The sequence below is a fragment of the Littorina saxatilis genome, linkage group LG12, assembly GCF_037325665.1.
Source record: "Littorina saxatilis isolate snail1 linkage group LG12, US_GU_Lsax_2.0, whole genome shotgun sequence".
Taxonomy (NCBI): domain Eukaryota; kingdom Metazoa; phylum Mollusca; class Gastropoda; order Littorinimorpha; family Littorinidae; genus Littorina; species Littorina saxatilis.
In genome coordinates this window covers 49,904,367-49,928,942 of record NC_090256.1, presented here as the reverse complement: position 1 = coordinate 49,928,942, position 24,576 = coordinate 49,904,367, and the positions used below count along the sequence as shown (strand labels likewise).

At 41.7% G+C, this 24,576-nt stretch overlaps 1 protein-coding gene across 1 annotated transcript in view; it reads right to left on the bottom strand.

Moving 5' to 3' along the window:
* The window catches only part of LOC138982144 (transforming acidic coiled-coil-containing protein 2-like), a 33,735-nt gene extending 9,448 nt beyond the window's left edge, over positions 1–24,287 (bottom strand). The window contains exons 1-11 of the mRNA XM_070355365.1: positions 24,208–24,287; positions 20,970–21,136; positions 14,519–18,770; positions 14,241–14,296; positions 13,501–13,609; positions 11,875–11,953; positions 9,621–9,795; positions 7,398–7,460; positions 5,281–5,480; positions 4,688–4,731; positions 2–57 (exon numbers count right to left, since the gene is read on the bottom strand). Of these exons, the coding sequence (XP_070211466.1) occupies positions 2–57; positions 4,688–4,731; positions 5,281–5,480; positions 7,398–7,460; positions 9,621–9,795; positions 11,875–11,953; positions 13,501–13,609; positions 14,241–14,296; positions 14,519–18,770; positions 20,970–21,119 (5,184 nt within the window). The 5' untranslated portion in view covers positions 21,120–21,136; positions 24,208–24,287. The remainder of the gene's footprint in view (position 1; positions 58–4,687; positions 4,732–5,280; positions 5,481–7,397; positions 7,461–9,620; positions 9,796–11,874; positions 11,954–13,500; positions 13,610–14,240; positions 14,297–14,518; positions 18,771–20,969; positions 21,137–24,207) is intronic.
* Positions 24,288–24,576: the final 289 nt, after the last annotated feature.

Genomic DNA, 24,576 nt, shown 5'->3' with positions numbered 1-24,576 from the left:
CCTGATCACGTTCCTTGGTTATCTCCTCCACACGGGCCTTGGTCTTCTCGTTGGCAGCTGAAACAGGGCACACAATCAAATTCCTGTCAATGTTTTTTAATCTCAGGTACCCAGAGGTTGGTTTAGCAAAATATTCACTCACTGTTATTGTCTATACAGTGGAACTCTCCCTTTAAGACCCCCCCAATGTGAGACTTCCTCCCTTTTAAGACCCTGTTTTCTCAGACGTTTTGTTCATAACCTTTGTAGTCTTAACCCCATTTTAAGACTCCCTCCTTTTAAGACCAGATTTTCTCTGATTTATGGAGGTCTTAAAAGGGGGGTTCCACTGTCGTTGGAGCGCTTTCTTGCTTTTGTTTGTGAGATGTTGTCATGAGTGGTGTGCCTGACGTGATTATGACTGGGGTGCACCACCTCACCATCGTGGACAGTATTAAGACCTCAAAAAATCTGGTCTTAAACAGGAAGGAGTCTTAAAATGGGGTTTAAATTTAGAGGTTATGAAGAGAAAGTCTAAGAAAACATGGTCTAAAAAGGGAGGAAGTCTTAAATTGGGGGGTCGCCACTGTACAATGGAACCCTCCTTTACAGACATCCCCGGCATCTTATCCACTATGTCATTGCCAGGGTTCCTGCAGGGCAGAGCTGATACAATTCAATGAGTTTTCAAGGACATTTCCAGGACCAAATAAATGCTTTTCAAGGACATGATTTTCCTCAAATTAATGCAAAGCACCAAGCTTACCTTCAGTTTTTCAAGTCTGCAAACTATTAGTCATTCCGTAGTTGTTTGCCTTGCCAACTTCCGGGAAGGGAAGCAACTACGGGTGACTAGTAATAGTTAGTTCGTCTACTTTCGTTTTCACTCGATCTTTTATTCTCCCAAAATGTGTGTACTGTATTTGACGAAAAAAAAGGGGGTTGCATTTTTTTTTTAAATAAGACAAGCTGCTGACGAAATGTATAGGCAACAATTTGGAAAAATCAAGTACTTTTCAATGACTATTTAACAAAACTCTATTTTCAAGCACTTTTCAAGGCCTGGAAAAGGTTTTCCAATTTTCAAGGAGTTTTCCAGGGTTCAAGGACTCTGTACGAACCCTGCATTGCACACGTTGTACATGTACGGCGGAACCCCCCTTTTAAGACCTCCAAATATCTGAGAAAATCAGCGCCGGAATGTATGTGTCGAGGTTCAACTTGACCCTGGCTAATAGCTTAGCTCGGACTTTCTATCCCCAGGATAGCATCGATACTTTAGCGCAATGTACGAATCGAGACTACAGAAAAAATAACTAATCCATGCATTACCCTCAATCTATTTTTGGCATGGGGATTTCCTTATCTCTGCGCATGATAGGATGTCAAGGCCGTTCTAAATTCAGAAATCCGCGTTCGAAAGGTGACGTCGCTCTATTCTAAATGACCCATGTAGACCTTGACGTCATGAAAAGCGTGACGAAATGTTTATTCGAACTGGGTTCCAGTCTTTTTCTCCTGCCATTGTTTTCTTCGCATTGTTTTCTTGTGCAAATTCACATTAGGTTAGGTGAAATGCGGCGCAACAAGGACATTTGTTCTAGGCAGACCTGTTTACCCTATACCTGAGGCAAGAGTACTTTTTCAAAAAGTTGAGTGCATTTTTCAAAAAGTTGGTGTACTTTGCAAGCAAAGCCATATATGGGCTAGGGAAAACGTACGCGTGAGTGCAAACGTGTTTGTGTAAGAATAGCATGTCTTGTGAACATCTTCAGAATTTAACTCCTTCCGATACAACAGGGATAAAACAATTTTATTTACCTGTCAGTTTATAACATTATAACCAGTGTCTTCCAAGCAGATTGATAATGAAAAGATGAAGTTCGTGAAATAACATCTGCGGTTGACAGTGGCAAGTTCATTTTTACAATCATCTCAGAAAACATTGCTTCAGCACGGACTACAACCGGCACGGTTGGCCTAGTGGTAAGGCGTCCGCCCCGTGATCGGGAGGTCGTGGGTTCGAACCCCGGCTGGGTCAAACCTAAGACTTTACAAGAAGAGCAAACGCTCGATCGAGTCACTTTCGCAGTTCTGAATATTATATGAGGCATCAGATGGACAGGAAGAAATTGCTATTCACAACACAATGAGTCACGTTCACATAAAATTTGAGCCCGGTCACTTTTATAGTTTCCGAGAAAAGCCCAACGTTAAGTTGTGTGTTGCCGAACAGAAAAGGCTAGTTATCTCCCTTGTTTTTCTGATAACGTTCGTAAAAGGCTACAGATGTAAATACTTTGATGTAAAGAATAATCCTACAAAGTTTCAATCACATCCGATGAACTTTGTCAAAGATATAAAATGTCTAATTTTTCCTTTGACGCTGACCTGTGACCTTGAAAAAGGTCAAAGGTCAACGAAACCATCGTTAAAGTGTAGAGGTCATTGGAGGTCACGACTAAACAAAATATGAGCCCGATCGCTTTGATAGTTTCCGAGAAAAGTCCAACGTTAAGGTGGTGTCTACGGACGGCCGGCCGGACAGACTAACACTGACCGATTACATAGAGTCACTTTTTCTCAAGTGACTCAAAAATTGGCAATCTAGTGGCTGCTCCGCCTGGCGTCTGGCATTATGGGGTTAGTGCTAGGACTGGTTGGTCCGGTGTCAGAATAATGTGACTGGGTGAGACATGAAGCCTGTGCTGCGACTTCTGTCTTGTGTGTGGCGCACGTTATATGTCAAAGCAGCACCGCCCTGATATGGCCTCTTCAGGGGTCGGCACTAACTTATTTGGCCTGGGGCCACACTGGCCCCAGAAATGGAAATTGCTGGGGCGGAAAACAAAAATCTGGGGCCCACTCTCAGTATTCACGTGCGGCAATGCATTGTCTGTTTTTCTTCATCGTACTGAAGCCAGGGAAATTCTTTCAACCATTTGACATTGAAATTACGACAGCGCAAACTTTTGGCTGCATCGGTATCCTTTTTTCGTTTCTCTCCACCCTGTTCTTCATCTTCATTTCCATGTCTTTTTACACCAGGCACATTTTGCGTTTGGCATTTGAAGGCGATACTTATCTCTCACGCTAAAGAGCGCAATCTGGGAGTTATTTCCCTTGTGGCATTGTCCTTCGACGATTTCAATGTTTGTTTTTCTTGACCGCGGCATTGATCATAACGCAAATTTCAGTGACGACTTTGACTGGCGATTTTTAGTGATTGGCTCTGGCATTAGAATTTTCGGTTTGTCATTGTTGGAATTTATCCTGGGGCAGAGTGGGCCCCAAGCTTCGGCAATGTTTGGGGCAGAACACAAAACTCTGGGGCGTTCCGCCCCCCGCCCCCGCTAGTGTCGAACCCTGCCCTTCGTGGTCGGCTGGGCGTTAAGCAAACAAACAAACAAAAGCACGGACTACAGCATTTTCTTCTGGCAGGATTTGCTTTGCGGGAATGAACTTCATAATTCCTTGGCAACTTTCAGCGGATTTCTTTGCAGCAACCTTGTCCCTGTGAGTTTTGGAACTGCAGTACGTGTCGTTCGATGTCATATTTCCCAGCATGGGCAACGGAGAAATCTGATTTACAATACTTGCAGTGTGCATGACTTTTTCTCATAGTAGACTCCACAATTCCTGGCTCTTTCTTATATTTCTCCAAGAAAATCTGGTGCTTTTGCTGTTTAGACTTGGTACAGTCATCCGAAACTGGCACATTTTACCGCTTCATTTTCCCACGATTGTCCAGACGATCGCACGTGCCAACAACTGAACAAGGTTTCCACAGCTTAAGACTCGCTGTCATGGTTATCTCCTTTCGACCGAAACCGGTATCAGTTGTACCATCCCGTAATCAGCACACCAACACCGGAAAACGTATTCTATACTTTTTCTTATGCGTATTTTCTGCGTGTGTCGCGTATTTGCGTACTGATAATAATTTGGCGTACAAAATACGCCTAAATCGTACTGGTAAACAGGTCTGTCTAGGATTTAAGTGAAGTAAGTTGGAGGGAAAGGAAGGGGGTGGGTGGATCGCCATTTCGACTTGTAGTTCAAATTCGTTTTAAACACCGTCAGTGATCACACAAATGTCCGCGGCAAAACTGACATTTTTTTTTAACAGTTCATATACATCAAACAGGTTATTCCTGTATGTAAAAACACGGTTTCTTCACACTTGAAGTGCAACCGCTGCCATGTTGTTTTTCAACTAACCCTGGGATAAAAGACTTATCAGCTTCAAAACGAGGGGATAGTTTGACCTGGATTTTAGCGCGAGGATAGATCTAACCTGGACTCATGCATTGGAATATTTTAACAGTGGGCTGAATTAGCTCGAGGATAGTTTATCCCAGGCTAAAGTCTCTATCCTCAACACGTACACACCGGCCCAGGTCTTAAAAAGGAGCGGGTCTTAAAATGGGGTTAAATTTACTGAGATTATGAACAAAAAGTCTGAGAAAACAGGGTCTTAAAATGGAGGGAGTCTTAAATTGGGGGGACTTAAAATAGGGGTTCCATTGCATAATAAAAAGCTTATCAACAACACTGACAAAAACAAACAGCAGCCAAATAATGAGCTATACACACATTTCTCATGTTGCTTTTACCAATGACCTGACTGTGTGTGCATGTTCCTTAATTACCCCAGTACATGTACTAAAAAAATGCACATTATCATTTCAGCTCTTGCTTCACTTACCAATGAGAGTGGTCAGAGTCTTGTCATATTCAGCAAACACAGATCTGAAAAAACGCCATGTCGGTAAACAAATTGTAAAACAGCAGCTGTCATTTGTTTTTTGACTGATGGGGGGGTTATGATGGAGAAAGGACAGACAGAAACAGAAAGACGAAAAAAGAACAAACAAATGATAATGAAGGACAGAGAGAAAGACGGAGCAGGCTTGGTTGATTAACAGCGCATAAAACCCATAAGTGCCAATCGACATTACTTACCATTGTACTACCATTTGCACAGAAATTTTTTTTTGCTCTGATAAGTGACAACAGCACACACTCACATACTAGTTGGTAACATGACACACTGCATGTAGTAAATAACAAGCCCAGATTGTGTCATTTGGCTTCTTCTGTCATAACCTTTGAGGTCAAGTTGGTGGTCTGTTTGTACCCCCCCCCCCCACACACACACACACACACACTACTGGCTTCAAATTTGTCCCATCAGAATTTGATTGAGGGGGTCAAATGACCTATATTCTCCCAGACTGATCCCAGAAGGAGAGAGATGGAGAGAAAAGGAAGACAGAGACAGAAAGCCCTGTAGCTCACTTCATGGAGGCGATGTTGTCGCTCAGTGACTTGATCTTGGTCTTGTCTTTCTCCGCTTGTTTCTCCATGGCCTGGACTCTGGCTGTCTTTTCTTCCAGCATGGCCGTGAACTTGCGTTCCTTGACCAGCGTCTGGCCCTCTAACTGCATCAGTAACGTCTGCTGCAAGTGCTGCCACTCTTGCTCTGTGTACTTGGGGCCCTGAAACACAGGGTCACCTCTTTATATGTCACACTACATCAGTAATGTCTGCTGCAAGTGCTGCCACGCTTGCTCTGTGTACTTGGGGCCCTGAAACACAGGGTCACCTCTTTATATGTCACACCACATCAGTAACGTCTGCTGCAAGTGCTGCCACGCTTGCTCTGTGTACTTGGGGCCCTGAAACACAGGGTCACCTCTTTATATGTCACACCACATCAGTAATGTCTGCTGCAAGTGCTGCCACGCTTGCTCTGTGTACTTGGGGCACTGATACACAGGGTCACCTCTTTATATGTCACACCACATCAGTAATGTCTGCTGCAAGTGCTGCCACTCTTGCTCTGTGTACTTGGGGCCCTGAAACACAGGGTCACCTCTTTATATGTCACACCACATCAGTAATGTCTGCTGCAAGTGCTGCCACTCTTGCTCTGTGTACTTGGGGCCCTGAAACACAGGGTCACCTCTTTATATGTCACACCACATCAGTAATGTCTGCTGCAAGTGCTGCCACTCTTGCTCTGTGTACTTGGGGCCCTGAAACATGGTAACCTCTTAATAACCTTAGAATAAAATATGATTCAGACATTCGTCGACAGACCGAGAACATTAGGGCAAGACAGTGGGTTAATTTTAAAACATTTTTATTTGTATTCAAGATTACTGTTTTAACCTAATCACATGTTGACTTTCATTGGCCGGAACTCATGCCCATTGTGTTGCTTGATGTCCAAGAAGATCAGGTTCCCTTCTGTAATCTACTTTCCCAATGTTTTTGTGTTTTGCTTTCCTTCTGAAGGGTCAAAAAAGTTTTATGCTTAGCAGAACAGGAGGCTAATATTAGTGAGGTAAAATTAAAGATCTAAAAGAGCAAAACGGGGGTTCTACAGTGTACTCAATTCTTGTAGAAACGGCATCATTCAATATTGCTATTTCATATGTTACGTGGATTTCCATTGGTCAATTGAGCAAAACTGAGCTCAGTGCAAAAGTGATATCGACGACATTTCCGTCGATATCAGTTTTGATATCGACGACCTCTTTATTGCATCCCCACTTCAAAAACAAAAACACCTAAATTTAAAAACAAACAAATATATATGAAAATGTAATGATCCCAGAATTTAGTTGAGCAAGTGACTAAAGACTTTTTGAAAGAAAAGACATTTGAAAATACTGAAAAGTACAAGAAAAGAGTGAACAAAAAGAAATAATAATCAGAGGGAGGGATATGGAACAGCCAAAACTGAGACAAATACTTTCGTAATTTCTTTACAGTAAATACAACATGTCCAGAGAATTAGCAATATATCTAACATTGACTGACTGTGTGATGATATCTTCTGCTATTGGTCTCAACAGACCATAGCAGAAGATATCATCACGCAGTCCGTCAATATTGGGTACTGTAAAGATCTCATATCAACTGGAAGGAGTTTGTCAGTGTGCATTAGAAACACTGTCTTATTCCCATTTCTCTCACAATCATCCACAGATAAGATGAGGGTAAGGATAAAGTATCAATATCATAATAGTCCTGTGTGGTTACCGTCATGGACATTTGCGTTGCTCTTTCCCCGAGGAAAACAAGCTGCTATACAGTACAGGGCTACACAATTCGTTTTCTCTTTTTCCTGCATTATTTTGAAAATGTTTCCAAGGCCTGAGACCTGGTGCACACATAAGTGTTTGGACACCGAGGAGAGTCTGAGCAAAGTTGACTCTCGGAACTAAATCTCTCACAGAAGGTAGGGATCGAACCCACACCGATAGCCACAAACTGATTTCAAAGCTAGCTAGCGCCACTACCGACTTAGCTATCTCCCAGGCATATACCTGAATTTAACAAGAGCCTGAAACAGTTGCATGCTAAAGAGTGCAGGGTAAGCGTAGCAAAGTGTTCTTTGTACGTACCTCCTGTACATCCACCAGTGTTGGCGCACAGCTCTTGCCATGTTTCTCTGGGTCGTTCAAAAACTGCAACACAAACAAACAACAATGTCAAACACCCATCAATCCAACTTTATTATATGACCAACAGAAATGTCATACTCACTTATGTCATACATTTTATTTCAACCATGTGCAGTACACTAAGAATATGGCTTGGCTGGAGTACATTCAACACATGTATTCAAACGCACAGGCAATCCATTCAAGGAAGAATGATTTTCAAGGAAATAAATAACGCCAGGAGTCCAGGGGGGCGCATATAGGTCCCCTGGCGAGGCATTGGTGGGGGTCTGTGGGCAACACCCCCAGAAGCTGAAGCTTTTTGGCATTGTAAATATGACCCCCTCTGGTGAAAGATAAATTATGCATGTAAAGAAAAACACTTCTTTTTACATTTACTAGATTTAGTCAAGTTTTGACTAAATGTTTTAACATAGAGGGAGGAATCGAGACGAGGGTCGTGGTGTATGTGTCTGTGTGTGTGTGTGTGTGTGTAGAGCGATTCAGACTAAACTACTGGACCGATCTTTATGAAATTTGACATGAGAGTTCCTGGGAATGATATCCCCGGACTTTTTTTCTCGATATATTATGTCTTTGATGACGTCATATCCGGCATTTTGTAAAAGTTGAGGCGGCACTGTCACACCCTCACTTTTCAATCAAATTGATTGAAATTTTGGCCAAGCAATCTTCGACGAAGGCCGGACTTTGGTATTGCATTTCAGCTTGGAGGCTTAAAATTTAATTAATGACTTTGGTCATTAAAAATCTGAAAATTGTAATTAAAATTACTTTTTTATAAAACGATCCAAAAATACGTTTATCGTATTCTTCATCATTTTCTGATTCCAAAAACATATAATTATGTTATATTCGGATTAAAAACAAGCTCTGAAAATTAAAAATATAAAATTTATGATTAAAATTAAATTTCCGAAATCGATTTAAAAACAATTTCATCTTATTCCTTGTCCGTTACTGATTCCAAAAACATATAGATATATGTTTGGATTAAAAACACGTTCAGAGAGTGAAAAAGAATAGAGATATAGAAAAGCGGGCTATCCTCCTCAGCGCAACCGCTACCGCGCTTTTCTGTATTGTTAATTTCACTGCCTTTGCCACGAGCGGTGGACAGACGATGCTACGAGTGTACGGTCTTGCGGAAAAAATGCAATGCGTTCAGTTTCATTCTGTGAGTTCGACTGAGCTTGACTAAATGTTGTATTTTCGCCTTACGCGACTTGTTTGTGTTGCTTTCGCGAAACTCCGTGAAATCTGGATTGCCTGAAGACAACAAAAATGCTCACTGAATGTCTTACACTTGCACACACACAGGTAAGACAGTAAAGAAGCAGCACCAGACCTGTGCACACTCAAAACGCTCATCAGTAGTAAACAAACCAAATTTCAGTAGTTTTTAAAATGTTTCAGTAGTTTGCTGCAACGACAGTTCAAGATATAATTCTGCTCACAAAGCACACAAACTGAAACACTATGAGTATGACGCAGTAGAATGGAAATTACTATTCATTAACAAGCCAAGGTGAAACATCTGTTGTAACATTTGTTCTGAAAATGTCTTTGGTCTCGTCATTCTGACATTCATTCATCACTGGACTGTTTGCCAGCAGCTTTTTTGGCAGCAGCAGCTTTTTTGACAGCAGCAGCCTGGCGTTTCCCCGTCTGCACAGTGGAGTAGTGGGCAGATTTGAGCTTTGCAAGCTCTTCTTTCGTGAAGTTCTTGCAGGTGTCGGAGAAGGCGATTTTACGATCTACAGGTTGTCTTGAGAATAACTGAACTTCCAGCACTGTTGTGCCGTTTTCTTCTTCTTTGGTGACAGAGCTGGTGTCTCCTCTTCACTATCTGAATCTTGCACTTTTTCTTTTCCATGTTTCACTTCAATCACAAGTTGCCACGCAGACGCTGGACGAACTAAGTCAAAGAACAAAGACTCAATGCTGAGAACACGCGCGCTTCCAGGAAATCAGAAAACGTCTTTTCAGCGCAACGGCCAACTAATTGGTCAAAACATCTTAAAACAGAAAAAAAGTTTAAAATTTATGTTTTTGAGTAAAACATCGGAATTTCAATTAAAATTCCGTAGCACCGTATTCTGCATATAAAAATCGGAGAAATTACGGAGAAACCGTAGATGTGCACAGGTCTGCAGCACGCACCTTGTCCTCGCAACTGCCAGCGTCAATGGAGAAGAGCAGGTCGACCGGCTCCTGATGCTCCTCCTCTGTGATGGTCTGCACCACGGACGCGTTCAAACGGCGCTGCTGCCCGCGAATAGAGCGTCGGCGAGCGACACGGGGCGGGGTGCCGAACAGACACACGCTGTCATCCGTCCTGCTCACACACAACAGACACAGCAATTAGTCACTTGTCACTATTATATGTATCATTAACTTGTCCTCTCTTCACACTGTTATCATTAACACAGGATGCTGTGGTTCGCCTCATTCATGGCTAGCTTGGCCATTGAATCATGTAGAGGGCCTAGCACTGACAGCATGAATAACACTCTATCACTGACAGCATGAATAACTATCACTGACAGCATGTATAACACTCTATCACTGACAGCATGAATAACACTATCACTGACAGCATGAATAACACTAGCACTGACAGCATGAATAACACTATCACTGACAGCATGAATAACACTATCACTGACAGCATGAATACCTCTATCACTGACAGCATGACTAACACTCCATCACTGACAGCATGAATATGAGTTATTTCTAATATGCTGACTGTTAGCAAATGATAACAAGACATGTTGAGAAAAAAGATATCAAGCATGAGCCTTTTACTAGTTTAGGCGAATGCTGATATCATTTGTGAGACATGTTTGTTATCATTAGCTAACAGTCAGCATATTAGAAATAACGGTTTTATTACCGTTTAATTCGACCAAAAGAAATTTTGAAGCAACCCCGCGAATTTGACAGAACAGCCGCAATGGGAACTTGAGCGCTTCTACCTGATTATGCCTGTCAGTCAAAGAATTCTCGTGACCTGAGTCAGCCAATCAGAGTAACACACCTGATGTGATGAATATTCACAGGTCAAATGCCTTTGACACACAACAATCTCACAAGATAAACCATGTTGAACATGCGTTTCGGTTTCTTCGCTTTTTCTCGTTGAACAGAGAGCGACAGATTTAGAACCGACTCCAGACGGCGGATGGGAAATGACGTAAAGATACATTTGATGTAAAGCTTGATTTTTTCGAACTTTGATCATTTAGATTTCAAGTGAGCGGTCGGCATTGCACACTCAGATGATGGGCGGTGCCTTGCTGTTCCGTTACGCACCCACCGACAAAACTCGCTTTTCGGTATTTTTTAGATAAAGAGAGTATTACCTGACAGCATTTGAAGTGTCATTCTTTAGAATAAATCACGCTGATATTGTTGAATTACATTTTTACTTTGTCTTGTTAATTTTTAGCGTGATAAACAAAAAGGGTCCCTGCCTGAACGTTATAACATTTAGAGGGTCACCTAGAATCCGTCCTGATTGGTCAAAAAGCCATATGGGGCACTGAATTGGTAATAATAACACTATATTGCTATTTCATATGTTACGTGTATTTCCATTGGTCAATTGGGCAAAACTGAGCTCAGTGCAAAAGTGATATCGACGACATTTCCGTTGATATCAGTTTTGATATTGACGACCTCTTTATTGCTTCCCCACTTCAAAAACAAAAACACCTAAATTAAAAACAAACAAATATATATGAAAATGTAATGATCCCAGAATTTAGTTGAGCAAGTGACTAAAGACTTTTTGAAAGAAAAGACATTTTGAAATACTGAAAAGTACAAGAAAGGGGTGAACAAAAAGAAATAATAATCAGAGGGAGGGATATGGAAAAGCCAAAACTGACAAATACTTTTGTAATTTCTTTGCAGTAAATACAAAATGTCCAGAGAATTAGCAATATCGGGTACTATCACTGACAGCCTGAATAACACTATCACTGACAGCCTGAATACCTCTTTCACTGACAGCATGACTAACACTATCACTGACAACATGAAATAACCTTCACTACAATTTTAGTGCACATAAGTCTCTGCTAATAACTTTTCTCATGTGCTTACTAAATAAATTGATATCGATAACCGATTTAGTTAAAGCCTTGAAAATATGTTTTGTAAACTTTATAGAGGGACTACCTTTCTTCAAAACAAAACAAATTGGGGCTTGTGGATTTGAAAAGTTACCAGCCTGTCGGGCAAGTAAACATTTCTAAACTTCTGCATGCATGGATACCCAATGACACAGAAAAGATAAAAAACTATGCTTGAGACACACACAAACAGATGAAACACTGAAATGTTAAGCTGAACAGAACGAGCTAAACAAGCGGGAACAGGACAGCAGACGTCCACATCAAGTACTTACACTGAGGCGTTCAGCATGGAAGCATTCAGCTGGGAAAAGTTCATCAGCTCGTCCGAGGTGCTTGCCGCTCTCTTGGGGGCTGTGAGAAATCAAAGACAGTTATTGAGTAATCGTGTACTAGAAGCAGGAGATCTATAACAACACACTTTGCGCAGACATTCAGGGGACTGATCAACCAGAACAATTCTCAAAATACCGGAAACGAAATAGGCAACTGGCCATACTTACAGGTTAATATTTATCTTAAAGATTATCTTTCTGGACACATTTGATACAGTCTGACTGCCAGACTGGATGGTGTAACAGAGTGGCCGGTTCATGTGAGGGGCAGGATTTATACCCCCCACTGTCTTAAGTTGGAATAATGAACAGGGTTATAAAAAAAAAAGACGAAAATGCAATAAGAGCAAAGAGATAAGACTCTGGGGTTGTGATATCAGAAGCAAGAGTTTAAACATATTAAACACTTGTATTGTCCGTCCTAGGGATGCATAAAGTGTGTGTTTGCATTTTCCCCTGTGCATTTTATTTCCTCAATGGATGAGGGGCTCATACAGTTCGTATCCGCCCCCCCTTTCCCCTTTTAAGAACTTGTTATCAGACTTTCTGTTCAGAACCTCTGTAAATTTACCCCCACTTTAAGAACTAATTTTCTCAGATTTTTGGAGGTCTTAAAATGGGGTTCCAACTTCCACTAGGGTAACTTGTCAGAGAAATATTGGTAATGAGACTAACCCAGCACAGTGGGTATGTGTATCTAAAACTTGTGGCATGGGCTGTCCTTGAAACCATGAAATTAAGACTAATTAGAGGGGGCGGACATCCATGATGAAGTAAACACTAAAAGATACTTTGCGCTCAGAGCATTGCCCAAAACTCTAAAACAAATACTCTCATCAACGCTACAATGTGACAAGATGTAGGTTATGTGATACATCTTCTGTCAGATTTGAATCCTCACAAATAAGAAAGAACACTTTTACATAACAATACAGTATAACTAATCAAGATTTAAGCCCCACCCCTCCCGCCATAAAAAAACTAAAACACCTTCACACATTACATTCAAGTCTTTCAATAGGAACCTATTTTTAAGTTGAACATTGTACCGCTACTGGACAGACTATTCTGTCCTTTAAGTTTAGCTAAGACGCAGCTGTAAGGCAGAGGACTGACTGCCCCACTAAATACTCATTTGAGTCATTGCTTCTTTAACACTGAGAGCTAACCCTGCACAAACACGTTTGCAGACCTGGGAACCCCTGTTTTGCACTTAGAGTATTCTCAAACAAACTTGGTGTATTTTCAGAAAAATGAGCGTACTCCACACAGCATATGAACATCCATGATTAAAGCATGCGTCACACGCGTCCGTCACACCATTAATGAAGTTTACCTATACATTTATGATTTAAAACAAATGCTTTTTTTCAATGCTTACTGACAAAAACTGTAATCATGTGTCAAAATACTGGATCGGCTTCGAGATGGGCTTGTGAAGAAAAGTAGTCTAGGAATGTTTCTGGTCGTATTTTTTTTCCACTGACCGTACTGATCGTATTCTCGCCAATCATGCGTACAAAATACGGCAAAATCGTATGGGTTCCCAGGTCTGCGTTTGCCTACCTGCATGTGTTGGAGGCCCCATCTTGTCAGGTGTTCTAGGCAGTGACTGTTTCACCAGGGGGTCAAACTTGACGTACAGCGAGCACTTGCGCAGGTCTGTCCCTGTCATCTGCACACAAAACAAGGAACATGATGAACAGCACCTTCAACAGGCTCAGCACATGTATTCATCTCTATCATCAGCGGTTGTGGCTGCATATTGTGAAAATTGCTGGCAACATCGTCAAAACAAACAATCTGAAGGGAGTTCATTAGAAGTCGGTAGTCAGTTAAAATGACAAAATCATGGCAGATTGTTCAGCCATTTTAACAAGTCACTTATGATGTTTCATTGCCTCAGAGTCAGACACCAACTTTAATTCACTGAAAAAATGAAACATAGTTTTTGCAGAATTGCTGGACTTTTTCAGGGTGGGGAAAAAGATGACACTAAGGACTAATGAAAACTTTAAAAGGTGCAGAAACTTTTATGGCCATTTTGACAAGTTTACAAGTTTGCCAAACAAACTAAATCCCAGCAACATCCTAGATCTGCGATAGTATAAGCATCTAGTTTTGCAATAGTATATATAACCATGTAGTCATGTGACAGCATAACCATCGCTACATAAAATTGCGTGACCACAGAGGGCTGAATACCTTAGCACTGACAGAAACTTCGTCCCTTGATGCAGGTCTACAATTATGCTCATTTACATAGTAGATGCATCTTTTACAGCACAGATGTAGAGCGTACTCACCCCACTGGTACCACCAAACTGCTCCAACAGATCCCATGCAGAGGGGTCATTGAACGCTGCAAACACAACAGCCTGTCACTTTCACCGTCAACAACAAGAATTCAGTCCATATACAGCCCAGTCCTGCCCACTATACAATTTGTGAAAGACAGGTTCTATAACAAGAATAGGCGGCTGGCCATACATTCTGATAGTCTGCTTGATGCTATAGTATGACTCATTTAATGTTCAGGCGAGTTAAAAAACAAAAAAACAAGTGAAAGTAGAAGTGTGCTTACCCTGTGAGCTGGAAATGAACATGTTATCGTCCAGTCCCAAGTCCTCCCCGCTGGCCAGCAGCACAGGGTTGGCCGATCCTCCCATTGCCGCCTCCCACCCCTCTAACGAGTCTGGTGCCGCCATCACGCTTGATGTCTTGAGGCTTTCTCCGTCTTTTGGAGCATCAGAGGAAACGGTTGTGGAGCCAATGGACTCTGAAGCGACAGCAACTTGTGGACCTGCTTCTTGCTTGCTGCTTTGGCTGTGTGATTGTGAATTAGACAGCCGTGCTTTGGGTTTGAATGGATCCATCTCATCTGCTGGTTTGTCAGGAGTGTTTGTAAGCTGTGCTTTAGACTCGAATGAATCTGCATCATCTTTTGGCTTCTCTGAGCTGCTTACCAGTTGTGCCATGGGTTTGAACGGATCCATCTCATTTGCTGATTTGTCAGGAGTTTTTGCCAACTGTGCTTTGGGTTGGAATGGATCTGCCGCTTTCTCAGGACTGTTTGGGAGTTGTGCCTTGGGTTTGAACGGATCCATCTCATCTGCTGATTTCTCAGGCGTGTTCTCAATTTTCGCCGTTGCTTTTTCAGGTGTGTTTGCCACTTGTGTCTTGGGTTTGAATGGATCTTCATGTTTCATCGATTTCTCAGGAGTCTTAGATACTTGAGCTTTGGGTTTGAATGGATCCATCTCATCTGCTGGTTTGTCAGGAGTGTTTGTAAGCTGTGCTTTAGACTCGAATGGATCTGCATCATCTTTTGGTTTCTCTGGGCTGTTTACTAGTTTAGCCTTGGGTTTGAATGGATCCAGTTCCTCTGCTGATTTCTCAGGAGTGTTCGCCAGCTGTGCTTTGGGTTTGAATGGATCTGCATTTGCTGCTTTCTCAGGACTGTTTGGCAGTTGTGCCTTGGGTTTGAATGAATTCATCTCATCTGATTTTTCAATAGTGTTTGCAAATTGCGCCGTTGCTTTGAATGAATCTAAATCTGCAGCTTTTTCCGGAGTGTTTGCCACTTGTGTCTTGGGTTTGAATGGATCCACATCATCCGCCAACTTCTCAGGAGTGGTCGCCAGTAGTGCCTTGGGTTTGAATGAATCTTCATGTTCTGCCGATTTCTTAGGCGTGTTTGCCACTTGTGCCTTGGGTTGGAATGGATCCACATCTTCTGCTGATTTCTCAGGAGTCTTGGATACTTGAGCTTTGGATTTGAATGGATATGCATCATCTTTTGGTTTCTCTGGACTGTTTACCAATTGTGCCATGGGTTTGAATGGATCCAGTCCCTCCTCTGAATTCTCAGGAGTGTTCGCCAGTTGTGCTTTAGACTTGAACGGATTAACATCCCCCATTTTCTCAGGGCTGTTAGGCAGCTGTACCTTTGATTTGAATGGGTCATCATCTTCAGCTGATTTCTCGTGACTGTTTGCAAGCTGTGCTTTTGGTTTGAACGGATCAACTGTGTCTGCTGATTTTTCTGGCGTGTTTGCCACTTGAGCTTTGGGTTTGAATGGATCAACATCATCTGCAGATCTTTTAGGAGTGCTTGTCGGTTGTGTTTTAGACTGAAACACATCAGCATTATCTATGGATTTCCCAGGACTGTTTGGGAGTTGTGCCTTGGGTTTGAATGGATCCATCTCATCTGCTGATTTCTCAGGAGTGTTCTCAATTTGCGTTTTTGCTTTGAATGGATCCACACCCTCTGCTGATTTCTCAGGAGTGTTTGCCACTTGTGTCTTGGGTTTGAATGGATCCACATCTTCTGTTGATTTCTCAGGAGTGTTTGTCAGTTGTGCCTTGGGTTTAAATGGATCCACATCTTCTGCTGATTTCTCAGGAGTGTTTGCCACTTGTGCCTTGGGTTTGAATGGATCTAAATCTGCCGCTTTCTCAGGAGTGTTTGTCAGTTTTGCCTTGGGTTTAAATGGATCCACATCCTCTGCTGATTTCTCAGGAGTGTTTGTCACTTGTGCCTTGGGTTTGAATGGATCTAAATCTCCCGCTTTCTCAGGAGTGTTTGTCAGTTGTGCCTTGGGTTTAAATGGATCCACACTCTCTGCTGATTTCTCAGGAGTGTTTGCCACTTGTGCCTTGGGTTTGAATGGATCAACATCTGCTGCTGATTTCTCAGGAGTGTTTGCCACTTGTGCCTTGGGTTTGAATGGATCCACAGCCTCTGCCGCTTTCTCAGGAGTGTTTGTCAGTTTTGCCTTGGGTTTAAATGGATCCACATCCTCTGCTGATTTCTCAGGAGTGTTTGTCACTTGTGCCTTGGGTTTGAATGGATCTAAATCTCCCGCTTTCTCAGGAGTGTTTGTCAGTTGTGCCTTGGGTTTAAATGGATCCACACTCTCTGCTGATTTCTCAGGAGTGTTTGCCACTTGTGCCTTGGGTTTGAATGGATCCACAGCCTCTGCTGATTTCTCAGGAGTGTTTGCCACTTGTGCCTTGGGTTTGAATGGATCTAAATCTCCCGCTTTCTCAGGAGTGTTTGTCAGTTGTGCCTTGGGTTTAAATGGATCCACACTGTCTGCTGATTTCTCAGGAGTGTTTGCCACTTGTGCCTTGGGTTTGAATGGATCTAAATCTGCCGCTTTCTCAGGAGTGTTTGTCAGTTTTGCCTTGGGTTTAAATGGATCCACATCCTCTGCTGATTTCTCAGGAGTGTTTGCCACTTGTGCCTTGGGTTTGAATGGATCTAAATCTCCCGCTTTCTCAGGAGTGTTTGTCAGTTGTGCCTTGGGTTTAAATGGATCCACACTCTCTGCTGATTTCTCAGGAGTGTTTGCCACTTGTGTCTTGGGTTTGAATAGATCAACATCTGCTGCTGATTTCTCTGGAGTGTTTGCCACTTGTGTCTTGGATTTGAAAGGATCAACATCTGCTGCTGATTTCTCTGGAGTGTTTGCCACTTGTGTCTTGGGTTTGAATGGATCAACATCTGCTGCTGATTTTTCTGGAGTGTTTGCCACTTGTGTCTTGGGTTTGAATAGATCAACATCTGCTGCTGATTTCTCTGGAGTGTTTGCCACTTGTGTCTTGGATTTGAAAGGATCTTGGTGTTCTGCCGATATCTGAGGAGTGTTTGTCCCTTGTGTCTTGGGTTTGAATGGATCCACATCCTCTGCTGATTTCTCAGGAGTGTTTGGCAGCTGTGTTTTGGGTTTGAATGGATTCATGTCATCTGCTGGTTTCTCTGGCAGGGAGGCAGCACACTCTGTGGTATGTGAATAGGAAGTTGAGGGCTGACTGATACTGGCGTCAGACTGATCAGAGGCGTTGTCCAGTGCTGTGGCCGACACGGCTCCAGCATCAAATTGACTGTGTATCTGGCCAGGAAAACCACTCAGCGTTGTAGAAGATTCTGTCTTCGTTTGTGAGTTGGCTGGTTGGAGGTCTTGAAGGTCAGCCTGTTTGTGGGGCGAGTCTGAGAGTTGTTGGCGAGGTGCAAATGGATCTAACTCTTCACCCACTCCTTCAGGCATTACTGGAGAATTGGGCAGCTGAGCTTTGGGCATGAATGGATCAAGCTCTACATCAGCGTGAGCAGTCTCATTGGTGTCAGCAACCAGATGTGGGCCGGGCACCGCTGTCTCTGTGAAAACAGCATCAGAGGAGCTGTTAAGCTGCGAGTTCGTCAGCGAAACATTATCAACATTCTGACAGTTGGTTGGAGGTTTGGGGTTGTCCTCTGTCAATGTCATGCTGCGTTCCTCAGTCTGAGGGCTGACCTCATCTTGCGCCATGGGTTTGGATGGGTCTTGTTCACCTCCTAGCAGCTGGTCTGAAGCAGGACTCCCCACCTCTTCTGTGCAGGCTGCTTCACTGGTATCCTCCCCTGTTTCTTTCTCATCTTGTTGATCAGACGAAACTTGCGGTGCTGGCTCAGGGTTGACGCTTGGCAAAGGGTTCTCACTCTGTGCATCATTGGCTTGAACCTCATGCTCTGACGAACCAACAGCACATTCCAGCTTTTCCTCCAATGACTGGTTCTGCTGAGGCTCAGATTCGTTCAAGATGGTTTCAGAATTCATAGACGGCTGAGGTGCACCTACCTCTGACTGACGCTTTTTGTCTGGAGAGTTGGACAGCTGGGAAGGGGGCATGAAAGGATCTGTGCTGCTGGTGTTGTCTGGGAGTTTGAAAGATATGATGTCATCATCGTCAGTCCCTGCAGGCTCCACATTGGCCGTGCTGTCCAAGTTTTCCTTCATGCGGATCGACTCCAGTAATGCAGAAGCATCCGATGATTTCTCCACTTTCTTCTATGAACAGACCAACAATGAACAATTTACATGTACACCCTGCATGAACACACTGTATGTAAATTGTGGGTCATTGTCAATTTCTCCACCGATTTCAGAACTTTAAGCTATTTTGACATCTAGACACACAAAAACTGAAAAATAACAGAAAATGAAGGCACCATAAAAAGAGTACAACAAAAAAGCACAGACTTGTAGTTGAAAAATACAAACACCATAAGGAAAACAAATGAAAGTTGAAGGCAGGTTTCACAGTATTGCTTTGGTCACTGGGTCGAAAGTTTGTATGCTTATCATTTCTGTTTTAGATTGCATTGTGTAACATGCTTGGTATATTTTTACTTGTGGTGGAATAAAGACATAGAAAAGACAATGTCAGCGCATTTTGTGTTGTTTGTGCTTTGTTACGATCTAAAATAACATTGCTATCGTTCAATTTGCGACAGACGTGATTTCCCGATTTTTACCATCACGTAATCATGACACGAAAAGTATCAACCCACACAGGTTTTAAAATCAAGACCTGATAATTGTTTGAAAGGAATGCAATTCGAGTCATAATCATACAAACATTTGTAAAAAAAACAATTTTTTATGACTTTATCGTGACGTCGAAAATCACCTCTCCTGCTCGAAAGCGTCGGTCGGGAAAAATACCCCACGACGGGAAACCAATTTACCTCCTAGGTTTTGCATACGCACTATTTTCTTCTACAAACATATGTTTTTGTGTGTAAATAAACATACAGAACAGAATTACGGCAATGGAAATGTCAAATTCTTGTTTTGGAACTGAAAACGAACGTTGCTATCGTTATCCGGGCGGCGTCGGGTGAAAAAAAAAACGATAGCAGTTTTTTTTTATTTGAGTTTATCGTCTCGTTTTCACAGTTATGACCTTGACACGTATTCCTACGCACGCGCCATGTTGAACTCGTTCGACTGATGATGCATTTTTCTGCAAAGTTTGCGTTGTTCTCTTTAAAAACTGAATGAAAGTGTGTCTGTCGCCAACGATAGCGTTTGCCAACGATCGCGATGCACTTATTTCAGGAAGTTTAACGCTTGTTTTGTGCTGAAAAGGTTGTTAATTTGCATTCGCTTTGATAGATAGCATGAAGGATTGTACTGGGTTTGAACTTACGCTCGTGATGGTTCCACTCTCTTCTCAAATTCGATCGTAGGGTAAGAAAAATGCTCGAGGTGGCGAAATTGTGCTATCGTTGGAATTTTGCCACGACAGTCAAGTTTGGTTCAGCGCTTTATCGTTTAAAGGTTGTTAATTTACATTCGCTTTGATAGATAGCATGAAGGATTGTACTGGGTTTGAACTTACGCTCGTGATGGTTCCACTCTCTTCTCAAATTCGATCGTAGGGTAAGAAAAATGCTTGAGGTGGCGAAATTGTGCTATCGTTGGAATTTTGCCACGACAGTCAAGTTTGGTTCAGCGCTTTATCGTTTAAAGGTTGTTAATTTACATTCGCTTTGATAGATAGCATGAAGGATTGTACTGGGTTTGAACTTACACTCGTGATGGTTCCACTCTCTTCTCAAATTCGATCGTAGGGTAAGAAAAATGCTTGAGGTGGCGAAATTGTGCTATCGTTGGAATTTTGCCACGACAGTCAAGTTTGGTTCAGCGCTATATCGTTTTAAGCCTTTTTATAATGTAAATAATAATCGGATTTCATTTATTAAGCTCAATAGCAATACAGTTAAACAACTTACAGTGTATGTAGACCATAATTGCTCTTGCCAATGGCTGTGTGTCTTCAGAAACATGTTTATAATTTGGTCAAATTTAGGGGGGGGGGGGGGGGGGGGGTCATATCGGTGTTTATATGTCAGCTGACAGGTGTCCGCTATCCCTGATAGGGATTTTTTTGCATTCATTAATGATTAAACTAGCAAATAAATACATTTGTTTAACTGTATTAAATGTTTGTTACTGTTGTGAAAATGTGAGGTGGTGTGATGAAAACCGTGAAACCTGCCTGAAACCAGAAACAACACCCTTTTCTTTTCTAATCATTTGTTCTTTTAGTTTTACAAATCTTCCTTTCAAACTTTCTCCCAAATGTTATTGCTCATTCTTTCTTTGTTCTTCTCTAAGGTCTCTTGTACAACACAAGGCATGATACAAAACTGCACTACATTTCTAAAATGTTTTTTATGCAGTGACAAAAGAGGAGCATACCTTTCCTGGAGAGAGAGTTGGAGACATGATGTTGACCTTGTTGGACAGTTTGAGGGCAGGACGGGGGGATGTGATGGGGTCATCCTGACCTTTGAGTTTGACTCCAGCCTCTTTCAGCTGACCGCCACCGTTCTCTTCACCGTTCAACATCCTGTTCCGATTAAATGCTGAAATAAAAATGCCCACAAAGTCATAAGCTGTGATGGAAACAACACACCTGTAGTATTGAGTAATCTCCCTAGCTAGTCACGTCAGGTTCACCATCACACTGAAACAGTCAATCAGCAATGAATCTAAAAAAAAAATTCACTCTTTTATCACTATCATTTTTAATGTTTTCAACTCTCAGTCTCATAGCAGGCATGAAAGTGGAGAGTATTTTACTCGCCATGGTGAGTCGAAACATGTAAATGGCGAGTAGAAATGCTAATCTACTCGCCAAATGCGAGTAAAGTTGCTGAAACAAATGGTTGGTTTGGCGAGTAGTAGTAAAAGTTGATCTCTCAGTCTCTGGCTAGTAAATTGAGAAACTTGTACTAGCCAAAGGCAAGCCCCCCATTTTGTGGACTGTCAGCGCTACATAGGGCTATTTGGGGTGATAAGACACTAGGGTTTGGCGAGAGAGAAAAAGTCTCATTGTCTCAATCAAATCCTGAAGGGATAGGTACAAAATGTCAAGTATTAAGTACTTAAGTAGGCTGGGGAGAGCTGTCAAGCCAGGGGCATGCTCCCCCACCCCAAAAGTTTCTTTTGACCAACTACAAAGAACTTAAGAAGCGAAACAGTACAATTTGGAGCCAAATGAGCTCAGGATTTACCAGAACTTCATCATTCATGTTACCAACTTGTGTGTATTTCACTGTGTGTGTGTGCGCGCATGTGTGATTGGTTTGGTGCACACATTTGTATTTTTCAGTCCAAATTCTAATACTGTAAACTGTGCATAGGGTAATACAGTGGTAAATAATCTCAATGTACGGTTGTACCCTTTGATCCGCTGAATGGAATATTCAATAATTGGGTCATTTTCAGATTAATTGTATGCGCCAATGCAGACCTGCCTACTCCAAAAATTACAAGGAGTAATGAGCCCGGCCAAAAAGAGTAATCTGGTGGTAGAAAGAGTAGTTTTTCGTTGCCAAAAGTAACGGCCATTGTTGGGTGTGACTAAAACTTAAAGGAGAACCCAAATTAAAGAATATGACACTACCTTGCCTGTAGACATCCTCATTTTTCTCCCAACGGAGAAATAGTTGTTCATAAAGTCTTGCAGGACACAAACATTCTTCTGCACACTTTCTGTTCATATTCCGTTGCTTCGCAAAAATAAAATGTCATTGATTTTCTTAAATTGTGAAGTCGATCAACACTGGGAAACTACACTGATTAAAACAATCTAGGATGACGAAAGCAAAATATGTCATGTGGTCACACATAAAAAATCAGCCTCGCACATAACCAGCGCTCCACCATTAGTGTAATCAAGAGTTTGCTGAACGAGCATAGAGTTTATTTGGAGGTAGAGGGCTTTTTCAAAGACTTGTAATAGCATGACTTAAATCTGCCAAGTTCTGCTTGGCTGTACTGCCTGGTGCCGAAGGTTCCTGATCTTGATTTCAGGAGGAGCAGACTCTCCAATGTCTCATGTAAAAAATCGTACTTTCGGTTTCTTAAAAATCGTATTTCCATCGGGGAAAGCGTAGTGGCGTAGTTTGGAATAAAAATCGTAGTAAATTACGCCAAAATCGTAAGGGTAGGCAAGTCTGCCAATGGCATGTTACTGTTAGTTGTAAGTATGTTACCAAACCCTGCCAGTGCCCAATACAAACAGATCAATAGTAGTAATACTAATAGTACCATGTTTTTCTCCCGTGCACTGTACACTTCTAGTCTACAAAACTGTCAAAAGTAAATGTTTTACTTTTAATGTCACTTTCAGTGTTTTACATGATATTGAAACTATAGCACTAGCAGTACTAACATGGAGCCTTGAGCTGAACCGTGTAAAGTAAAGCAAACAACTGAAAAAGGTTGTACAAAAGACATTATCGGTATTCCAAGCTCTCGAAATCTTTCGCAAACTTCAGAGCATAGCAAAGCATGTGGTACAGCTATATTGTGCGAGCTGCAATAGCAAAGGTTCGAAGTTCTCGCGATGTTCAAACTCAAAGCATAACAATTAACATAGACTGATAGAGCGTGTCTCGCAAGAGCTGCTCAGATACCGAAAAGGTCTATTTGGTGTGGCTCACCACATCAAAATTAAAACAGCAATATATTTACTTACAAGTTCAAGTATTTTTTAACAATATTAGTATTACTACTACATTATTACTACGTACTGAGAAATAATTGTTGATTTCATTTGAATCATTAGGCCAAAAAAAAAAAATTGTCTGTTTCTGGTCACCCGACCGACCCTAAATTTCGGCGCCGACCCTAAACTTTTTTTTTCCAAACTCAAATTTTTTTATATTTTTTTTGGTGGTAAAGGACAGGGTGAGAAAATGAACAACAAAAACGTGTGAAAACGAAAGTCCGCTGACGATTTGTAAATGTGTTGAGTGTCTTGTCTCTATGTATAGTGAATCCAGTCTCTTTGCGCGATTTTTAAAGTTAGTTTTATTGGTCTACATTTGGGGTTAAAAAAAAATAAAAAAAATAAAAATAAAAAAAATCCCGACCTACCGACCCTATTTTTTTTAGCCATGTTACCAGAAACAGACAAATTTTTTTTTTTGGCCTTATCATGATCACGAATCTCGAACTAGTCAAAGTGAAACTGAAAGTAAACTGAACTGCACAGTCAAACTCAAAGTCAAAGGACACTGTCACTAGTGTCAGTCACTCAGTGTCACTGAAATTTGAATTTGATTATTTGTTGGTCAACTTGGTGACTGAGAAGTTGAAGTTTACAACGAAAATGTCATAAAAATCGTCGTATCAAGTAAAATATTGGGCAAGTTCAAGATTACAACACGCAGAACATCTGTCGCGATGAAATTTGCGAGATCAGAGATCCAGCAGAAATAACATTGATTCATTGAAAAGCGATGAGATAATGATATCATAATGTGCAACTGCAAATATGCCATAATTATGGGCTACACCCCTCGTTTCACATTATGGTATCATTTGTTGTGAAGACAAAATGGTCCCGAGGAAATTCAAATCGTCTACATAGGTTTCGTGAGATGAGACAACTTTCGAAACAATAGCAAAACCAACAATACGCTACCTTCCTTGTGCGAGATGTCTGTTGAACTGTGTGTTAATCTACTGTGGAACAGAAACAAATTTGAAAAAGTCCGCTATGCGCATGCGCAGTACTCAAAAATATTTTGTATGGAGTTGTTTCCCTTCCCCTCGCTCTCTCCTTCCAGAACTCGGTTTCAAACACACACTGACACACACACACACCCAAACCCATACACACGCACACGACATGTGTAAAATTACAGAAGAATATAAGAGAAAATCCATAAACATTTGATTTTATTCGCTCGGTTTCCTGGCGAGTGCGCAAAAAATGATTCTATCAAATCCAAAAATAAAGAGACTGCCAACATTTGTGACTATTTGTTTGTCTGTTCACTAAAAGACCGTT